We start from the raw sequence: 10,329 nt of genomic DNA on the forward strand, positions 1-10,329 counted from the left end.
TGGTGTATAAGGCCAATATATTCTAGCATGGTGCAGAGAATAAAGAAGAAAGATGCCATCAGATAAACATCAATGGCTTTCACGTAGGAAACTCTTGGCATGGAGGAATTGACGGCGCCCCAGATAGTTGATATGGTGAGAAGTGTCGTAATGCACAGGCTCACACGCGCGGGTGTCGCGCGACTATCAATGAACAGCGACATCCAAGCTACAAGCACCACCGCAATGCAAGGTATGTAGATTTGAATCAGGTAAAAACCCATTCTTCGTTTGAATGAGAATGTCGCTTGCAGGAGTGAATACTCTCCTGAAAAAGAAACAGAAAATTAAAAAATCATCAAAGAGACCCACAATACTATTAAATAAATGATAATGATGATGATGATGATAATTATCATCATAGGGAGCTGGGATTAGGACTTTCTCGATTGTGTTCGGCAACTATTGAGCAACTTTGGCATTGGGAGGAACTTTTTGCGGTTCTGGAAACCTGGTGCTACTTTTGCCTTCTGAGCAATTTTTGTGCAAAATATAGGTCAAGAGCAAACAAGAAAAAAAATCAACGATTTCATAGAAAACTTCAAGTTATGCGAATTTCTTAGGTTTTAGTATCAACTTAAACGTAAGCTTTAAAGGAAAAAAAATGCACATTTCGATCAATTGTAGAAGAAAAGGAAAAAAGGGCTCTCATATTGAGCTTGGGCTATCCGTGGTTATGCCCATATTTTCGAACAACTCTTAAAGGTAAGTTTCAAGATATTGTCATTGATCATTGTTAACAATTATTGGGAAGAGAGGAGAATAAAACTTTTAATTAACGTACATATTTAAAAACATCGATAAATTTAGGAGGCAACTTTTAAATTTAGGAAGCAACGGTTTGGATCTTTGTCAATTTTTTTAGCAACTTTTTGACATTTCAGCAAGTAACTATCCAGCATTTTATGAGCACAATCGGGTCGACAGGCCCAGCTGGGATTGGCATAGTTGGCTAGTGAGCTGACAAATGCCTAACACTTCGATTTCCAGGTGTGACCTCAATTCCTTGTTTCGACTTCTTTTTTCCGTATATATAGCTTTAAAAGTACCCTTAAAACGCAACAGAACACTGAGGGTGGGGAAGGGGTGAAATAAGCGTGCCGTCGTTAGTCAAATGATATCTATTTCGAACAGCTGCATGGTGAAGAAACCTTCGAAATTAAAATCACTTGTAAAATCGTCAAAAATAAAATGGTACCAAATACCAATCTTACGAAAACTTTTATTGATTCAAATTTTTACTTACAGCCTTACACTGATCTACTCACCTGCGACATACTGTGTTCTTCCGACAGCGGTGCTCATTTCGTTCATGTAAAACTGCGCCATTTCTTTGTCTAGTACTACGAGTGAAGGTGACTTCCATTTGAAAACCAGGTGTTGAGTTGGGTACGCATCTAAAAAGAACATCGTGACTTTTTAATTTTACTGACAATTAACGAACCACTGATGACAGAGTTTACATTGGAAAAACTGTTTGAGTACAGAGGTCCACGTAACGCGTAAATAAAACTTACCGGTTCCCCTTATCGGGTCTCTAATTAAAGATATGCTGTAGCCAGACGTCGACAGACGTCACTTAGTGTGTAAAATGAAACAAAACTGAATGTAAGGCTGGCACTACGGCAAAGGGTGTTACATTGGTTATACGTTTTTACTAATTTACCTCAACTTCATTGCAAACCAGCGCTAATTCCGCTATAATAAGGCCTGGGCCAAACGTCGAACGATTCATGCATCCTAAATTAAGTTAAGTTCTTCCGCTGGGTCGGAAGTCTAACTCTAGGACGCGTCGATTTTCTTCCGAACGCGCAGGGCTAAATATACACCATCATACAAATTTTACATATATTAATTTAGTTCGTCGCATGTAAAGATCGACGTTTGGCCGGGAGATGATCTTCAGACGGATAGAACGTGTTGGACGATCCAAACTTATTCAGACGAACTTAACTGAGCCAGACGTCGAACTTAATTTTCATGAACTTAACTCACTAAGTTTAGTTTGTCTCACGAAAAGTTCGACATCTGGCCAAGGCCTAACATGATACAATTGAACCCTCCTTGGTTCCATAAGGCGGGAGTCAGACTTGTTTAATCACGAGTATGATTACGGATCGAATTGGACGACACGAAGTTGTCTTACCAATTACTCATAACTTTAACAAAATTTGTGATATATAAGGTTCTTTTATTTTATATCAAAACATAAGAAATTTCAAGAATTTTTTTGCAAGCAGTAAAAAAAAAAAGAGCCACTTAAGCGCGAGCGACATGACATGTACAGTATTAAATTGTCCTATTAAACTGAAATTAGGGCAGTTGATAACCAATCAGATTTGAGAATTTTGTTATAGTTATGATTAAGGGCTGAATCACTCTTGCTAAGCTTTATTGATGTGGAGGTTTTATTAAAAGGTAAAAATGATTTATGTCAACCTTCAATGTTTACAACGACGTTTACCGCGAAGTTTTTTCTTCCGTCTTGGGCAGTTTATCGCTGTGTAACCGCAAACATGAAAGTGATCAAAACCCAGAGCTAGCCCAATCCAAGCTATTTCCCAAAGGGAAGCTTTGAGGAAAAGGTCTAGTGTAACCGCACCTATTAACCGTATTCACACTAGAGAGGGTTTATCCATCTGAGACGGGTTTTATCCGTTGGATAATAGGCCACTTGCACTAAGAGGTCACGTGACCAATGCTTCCTTCAAACAATGAGTTGGAATATTGCTGATGCCAAAAATTGACAGAGCGCATAAAAATTAGCCTACACCCGAAATTTGAGAGGAAACGCTTTTAAGGGAGATATTTTATGACACTTTGATTTTTCAACAAAGCAGTATGATTTGTATTGGCCGCCATGTTGGAAGGCATACTCTTGCCCTCCAATATGGCGGCCAAAACTACTTTTTGCTTATATCTTGTTAAACGCTTGATAGTTACGCTCAGATGTGCTGTAAACGTTACCACATCACTTTTTCAACATCCTCCTTGAAGTTTAAGTGTAAAGCTTGTGTTGAGAAAGAAGTAATCATAATTTTAAAAATCACATTTTGGTCACGTGACCAGGGAGGAACTTATTCATTTTAAGAAAATGGTGCGGGTATGCAAAACCAAATTACTATTATTCTATTTAAGATATGACCCACTAATAGTTTTTCAAAGGCAAAATCATATAGCTTTCATTTTCATGAAAACTACGTCACATGACCTCTTAGTGCAAATGGCCTATTCGCATCAGACAGATAATACGTCTTAATTTGAAAATGGAACGGTCTTAATTTTGGATAGACAATCCGCCTGACTTTATCCATCTGTTTTCCCGTCAATTTTGACAGATTTTGAACATGGATTATCCGTCTGTGATGTGAAAACGGCCATTGTTGATATCTATACTGCCTCCACACCAAAAGTGGGGAAAAAAAACTTAAAGACTTAAAAAAAGCAATAGGCAAATTCAACATCTTTGCACGTGCATTGCACTTTTTTGTGCATTTCTTTGCCATCACCGCATGACTACGGTTTTGTTGAGGACGTAAAAACAACACAGCGTCTTTCTTTTTCTTTTTCTGAACTTTGATGTAGTCCTTTAGAATTCATCTGCAGAAAATTTTTTCAAAAGTTGACGAATTTTTTTGAACGAGATGGCATAAGCTTAAGCTCCCTAGGCGGGGGGAAGGGGTGATAGGCCTCGGGCCAAAGCTACTTTCAAAGCCCACGGCCACACCACAATGCGAGAAACAAAAGAACCCCTTGGTGTTATATGTATATGTAAAAATTACTCAAAAGCTTAATTTCTCTTTATTTTAAAATTACTTACAGCTGATAATGTTGATTGTACAATTTTGCTCATCCATGGGGAAAGTACGTAAATTCATGTGACATCTCGCTCGAAGAGTTGCTCTGTGATGTAAATTAGATACTGATTTAGTAGGCGTAATTATGGCTGAACCTTTTGGTCAGCGGCCGCCCTTCTCATTGTCGGCCTCCACAGTCAACCCATAATATCAACCTACCCTCAAAATGATGTTCACACTATGGAAAGCTTTTCTTGGCTCCTCAAAAAGCTATCTGGTATATAGTATGAACAGGAACTGCCCCGGGGCTGTACATGGCCTTCACACATATTAGGGAGCTTTAGCATCGACGACGGCAACGGCAGCGACAACGTCAGTTTTAAAATTAATTCCCATTTTTTCAATCTTTGTCGCGTTTATTCCAATTTGCTGAAAATGGCAGGTGGAGGCGAATTTCCCTGGAGTTGATTTCTTGAGCACTCAAGTTTAGAGAGAAAAAAGAGATTCGTCGTCGCTTGTTTACGTCCTCCATAAAACTTGCAATTAGGCATTTTCACGTCGTACTCGTGCAAGGACGGTGAAGAAATGTACAAAAAAGCGTGATGCAAAGTTGTTGTTTTGCGCAATAAACCTATTGCTTTTTTGACGTCCTGGTTGCCGTCGCCGTCGTCGTTGCTAAAGCTCCCTATTAAACATCGTGGCGGCGCGGCTGGCCTAAAGGGCTTGGTACATTAAATTCCAGTCTTCACTGACGGACGGACCGAATAAGTGAGCACACTGCACCAGAGTATGGAACAAAACCTATAGATCGTTTTCACTGTCACGCAACAAAAAAATAAATTGAAAACCGTCCAGTGAAAGAAGCCAAGAAAATGATATGTTATAAGAGACTAAAATTTAAACAATTTGTCCAAGTCTCAGGTCTTTTTGACCCACAGTTTCTGAGTTATTTGCCGAAACGTTTCACGCATCTTTGTAGAGCTTTGTATGGAGACGCCATATTGGTGCACAGTTTTGGTGCACCAATATGGCCGCCGAAAATCAACAAAAAGATCTGGAGTTCACTTGTTCTATAAAAGCTCCTTCTTTTCACTCGAGAACTAGCCTACGTGCGCATAAACATATCCTCTAATACTTGAAATGGTTATACTGCTGAAAATCAAGAGGAGAGTGAGACTTTTTTTCAAGGAGACAGCATTCCTATTTTGGTGTCACGCACTGTGAAAACTCGGAAGTTCAAATTGCTGTATTTTCTAAATGAAACATGCTATGGGACTGAAAACTTGTACAAAGATTAACTTTTTGTTTATCTTCAGCCTAGTGTAAATAAGAATTCGTAAAACCTCGCTATTTTGACTTTACAATTTGATGACGTCACTGTGAAAACCATCTATTCATTATGTCACGCTCCACTTTCGAGATCGGTGCATCGCAGCTTCGCTCTGTCACAGAAATCGCGCCGCCACAACCGATCTTGTGTGTGAACAAAATCTCTATCCGGTATGATTTCTTGGCGGTGCAAAAGCTATACAGTGTGACACACCAACCTTGTTCCCCAAAGCACCTGTCCATCTGCTGAGATATCGATCTTGTGATTGGTTGTCAGTACATTATGCATGTATGACTTGGTGGCGTCTACGAACACGGTGTCTGGGACCCAGATATAATCCGCAGGGTGTTTAGTTCCCATGGTAAGAGTTATCTTGGAAGTCAAGTTGTGAGAAAGCCTGTGGTCTTTCCAGTGCTGCCGAAAAAAAATGTCCAATCCGAATTCCTAAAAAATGAATTAAAAATAACAGGCTTTAGTTATAATATCACCCAGCTTGGAGCATCACTCAACTTAACCTGCGCTTCACACGAAACTGAACTCTAGTTAAGTCCGTTAAACAGGGTGAGATTAAGACGCAGACTATATTCACCGTTGTTGGACCTGAATGAGAGGAAGACATTTTCCCTTAAAAAATAAATCTATGACCTATGGTAATTATTACTCGAGCTAAATCGAACGTTTGATCGCTCAAACGTTATCAAACACCACTCAGGCGACTCTCACATGTAAATGAATTTCCGCAATCAAACGCAATCGAGCTTTGCTAATTTTGATCAGTTTGGATGGTCGAATTTGAAATTCATTTCCATTAAAAATGAAACTTATACAGGTAAAAGGGGAAATTGTAACTTTAATCAGTCAGAGGAACTGGGATAAATTATACAAATCTCAGCCATCAAGAATTAAACAATTTACATGGTGGGAGACAGGGCGAAGAGAATTGACCCTTCCTCAGTTTTTTTTTAAAGTTTTGATAAGGACTAGTTAGTGGAAATCTGTCGAGACTGCTGGAAAGAACGGCATGAAATAAGTAAATTAGCCAGTTTTAAAAGTAATGCGACTAAAGGATCTATAACCCAGCAAATTCGCGAAATTATTATACACGTTCGTATGATGGGGGGGGCAAATATTTGCCCTCACCTTAAAAACGTCTGCTGGAAAATTTTGCGACTGGCAGAGCAATATCTTCAGCCTCCATAAATCACTCTGAGAACCTTGGCAATTTTACTAATGCTATTGCTCTATTGGTACAATAAAGACTAGAAGGATCTGGATAAAAGTGAGCGAGGGAGGGGGGGGGGGGGGGAAGGAGTATTTAACACGCGGTCCGTTACGGAAATAGAAATAAAAATGCTAGAAATCAGGAGAAGGTAGAGGACGATTGACTGTCTAATTTAGTCAACATTAACAGAACAATAGGGCCATTTATACGAGGAAAGATAAGACGCGAACTGTACCATTTATACGAGCATGTCTTATCTAATAAGACGCGTCTTAGCTAAGCCGCGTCTTATTTTAGACGAAATGTGCCGTTTATACGGAAAGTTCGCGTCTTATTTTTCCTCGTATAAATAGCCCTAATGACGATAACCACAAGAAATGAAAGCGATAATAATGTATTACCATATCCACTTCCTTGATGTTGGAAAACGATGCAACCGAAATACCAACTAGGATTTCAACTGGATTTCCTTTAGAAAGAAAGAAAAAGAGGAAAAAAAATAGTATATTACTACGCTCTCAGTCTTTCCAAACTAGAGTTAAATAGCTAAACATCGAATTTGATAAAAATTACTTCCGGATAGCTGAAAAGTTTTTTTTCATTAACTTTATATCCGAGGGAAAATATAATGTTTTTTGTTGTGTTGATGTGGCATTCATTAAGTTGTTCTTGGTATATTTATTTATTTCAGTTTGGCTTTATAAGCTTTCCACAAAAAAATGTGAAAAAAAAAAAATTTAACAAACGAACAAAACCAGCGTGGATCTCGTAGTCAAGTGTATAATTATGTACTACCTTATACCTGAGTAGTTTGGCCTAATTCGAGAATCATATCCACGAAGAAGATCTTTCAGTCCCTCGCTTAACTTCTGATCCTGTAAAAAATCTGTTCTGCTGAAACGTAGAATGACAATCAACAATATCAAGATTAATTTATTTGCATACAAGTGTTCATAACGATAAATCGAAGTGACTCTAAAAGTGCAACATATCACTCTTGCTGCCTGCATGATCTAAATGGGAGCTTTATCATCGACGACGGGGACGGCAGCAAAAATGAGTTCGCATTTTTTCAAACATTACCGCGTATATTCCAGTTCGTTGAAAATGCCAAATGTAGGTGTTGATTTCTTGGGGACCGCGGTTAAGTTTAGAAAGAGAAGGAAAAATTCTTCGTCGCTTGTTTAAGTCCTCCATGAAAGCGTGAAATTAGGCATTTTCACGTCGTAGTCGTACAGGGACGGAAAAGAAATGTACAAAAAATGTGCAATGCACGTGAAAAGTTGTTGTTTTGCGTAACAAACCCATCGCCATGGTGATCGCTTTTTCGAAGTCTTCATTGCCTTCGCCAGTGTTGTTGCTAAAGCCTCCTCATGCGAACGGCGCCGGCGACGGCAGCAAAACCGTCACCGTTGTGAATGAATTTCCGTTTTTTTCATCTTTGCCGTGATCATTCCGACTCAAATGCCATTTTAGGTAATTTTCCATGGAGTTGAATTCATAATTCACGGAGACCACACCCAATTTATGAAACAGAAAAAAATCCTCGTCTCTTTTGAGGAAATTTCACGCGTCGTAGTCGTGCTGCGATGCGACGGCAAGGAAATGTACCAAAAAGCTGTGATGCACTTGCAGAGCTGTTGTTTTTCTTAATAAACATGTTTCTCCTTACCCGACGCCGTCGTTGCTAAAGCTAACTTATTTATGGTTACTCAAAGAATGACTTGATCTATTAATTGATTTATTAAAAGTTAATTTTAATTATTACTTCTCTCTGTCCGTCGAAAAAGTTTAAAATACGTCTAAACCGTTCTTTTTAAATATGTGTACACGGACACATAAAAGAATTAATTTATTTATTGATTTGTCATGTTATGGCTTGCTTGCCATTAACTGGCTTCTCGATCCTTAAGGCTAAGGACATCTGTCTGACAGTCCCCAAGTTCCACACTTCTCGGGTACAATCTTTAATACTTTGTAATACGGTTATCTTTGTTGTAGTCAGTTAGGCTCTGGGGTCAATTTAATAAAACTTTTACAGGTGTAATTTACAAGTGTAGCTATTGTTTTCAGAGTTTGAAACAATGGCTACAATTGTAAACTACACTTGTAAAATTTATTAAGTTCACCCTTGGATATACATTGTAACGCGTCATTCTGGCCACTAAGTCAAATTTTATAGTTTTGTGTTTAATTTATCCATAAGATTTCCACCTGGGTGGTTTGTGTTAGTGGTAACCACCCTTTATTCTAGAATCTAGAATTTCACGATATGCAAAAAGCACCTGCAGTTATCGATAATTGTGGGCGGAGGGGAGGGGCGGGTTGGGGGGGGGGGAAGGACTGTACTGTTATAGGTGCTGCATTTGAATTTTTCTACAACTTTTTGGTCAAATTCCCGACCCTGGGGATGGGAAAATAGTTCAAATGTGATAAACTATCCTTCTCTGGGCTTAACAAAATTTCAGTTGGGGCAAAATTTGTGGTCATAATCCCCTGAGAGGGGACAACTTGAAAACACTGTAGCTTATAAACAATATTAAAGCGTGGAATGTAATAAACCATAATTACCATAATGGCATATCTTGCTTGGAACTCGTGCTTTAGTCGGGACACCTTTTGGAAGTCTCAAAATTTGACTTTTCCGACAATTTTATGTCCAAGAATTCAGCGCAGATACAAAACTTGGTAGACTGTAGTGTGTCATGTATAGAGCGATCATTTATTTATAAAATCATAGAGTGTTGTCTTCTATGGGCTTTCTGTAAACTTGGACACAAAATTATGATTTCTCAATTTGGTACAACCGTGGCTCAAAGCATTACCGTAAAGCGCGATCTGCCAGATGAAAAACAGCCCTCCTAAACTTTCTTCATTCCTCAATGTCTTTGTAAAATTTTATCTAAATCGCCTCCAGAACAGCCGAGATTAAAAAGCGTTTTAAAACATGTACAAAAACAAAATTTTGCCTTATGAATTTATTCATAGATAGGTGTGCCCCGCGGCCTTAAGAACTCGTTTTAGAAACGTTCGTGCGTTTCAGATGGAATTGGAATTTGAAAATTTCGGTTTTTGAGGAGAGGGGAAAACCGGAGTACCGGAAAACCGGAGAAAAATCTCTCGGAGAAAAGTAGAGACCTAACAATATAAACCAACAGTCATTACTAGCTCTTCATCAGCTTTTTCACGAGCTGGCGGAGCCCATGCAGTCACCGATGTCTCAAGACTCAAGACGACCACCTTTCTGCAATCGCAAGCAACGGTCTCTGGCTTGCATCCCGACAGATGTCCCGAAGCAACTGCCAAAAAACCTCTTTAGAAAGGCCATTTGCACGACGTGCATCTGATGTACTCGCAAAACGTTTTTTAATTTGTTTTGATAACATTTTTAATTTGTTCTGAGAACGTTCTATTTTATTGACATATTTTAATCTATTTACCCTCTTTCTCAAAATTGGTGTACATTGAACACCCCTAATCGCCAATAAATGTAACCTCTCCACAACGCTCAGTGTTCTCCTTCATCAAGCACATTTTTAAGTGAATGAAGCAACGCTACCGTTTTCGACGATGTAAACGATGTAAATGGATGATCACTTTTACACTCAAACAAAACAGCAACACAAAGGAGTTGTTTAGAACGTACCTCTGACAAATGCAGTACTCCAATACGATTAAGATTCCAAGAACTAATCTCATCGCTCGAGCAAGACTTGTTCCTCCCATGTTGACGCAAGTCATGTTTCTTGTTTTACGGTCGCTAAAACAGAAACAAATTGACAAATCTTCTATTATTATAGTAAAAATAAAATTCAGACAAGGAATTCTTAAGTCTGGGGCGAGGGAGACAAAAGAAATCACCTTGATGTTGAGGGATTAATAAATTATAATTTTCAATTCGTGTTTATCCCCTAAGCCTTGGTACGAAATATGACCATTAA

General features: G+C 38.7%; 1 protein-coding gene across 1 annotated transcript in view; it reads right to left on the minus strand.

The window, feature by feature from the left end:
• Nucleotides 1–10,129, minus strand: part of LOC140932415 (gamma-aminobutyric acid receptor subunit beta-like) — a 13,487-nt gene extending 3,358 nt beyond the window's left edge. The window contains exons 1-7 of the mRNA XM_073382028.1: nucleotides 10,035–10,129; nucleotides 7,191–7,282; nucleotides 6,790–6,857; nucleotides 5,384–5,610; nucleotides 3,860–3,942; nucleotides 1,308–1,436; nucleotides 1–307 (exon numbers count right to left, since the gene is read on the minus strand). The exon at nucleotides 1–307 is cut by the window's left edge and continues 13 nt beyond it. Of these exons, the coding sequence (XP_073238129.1) occupies nucleotides 1–307; nucleotides 1,308–1,436; nucleotides 3,860–3,942; nucleotides 5,384–5,610; nucleotides 6,790–6,857; nucleotides 7,191–7,282; nucleotides 10,035–10,129 (1,001 nt within the window). The remainder of the gene's footprint in view (nucleotides 308–1,307; nucleotides 1,437–3,859; nucleotides 3,943–5,383; nucleotides 5,611–6,789; nucleotides 6,858–7,190; nucleotides 7,283–10,034) is intronic.
• Nucleotides 10,130–10,329: the final 200 nt, after the last annotated feature.

This window comes from Porites lutea, chromosome 3 (assembly GCF_958299795.1).
Source record: "Porites lutea chromosome 3, jaPorLute2.1, whole genome shotgun sequence".
Classification (NCBI taxonomy): Eukaryota; Metazoa; Cnidaria; class Anthozoa; order Scleractinia; family Poritidae; genus Porites; species Porites lutea.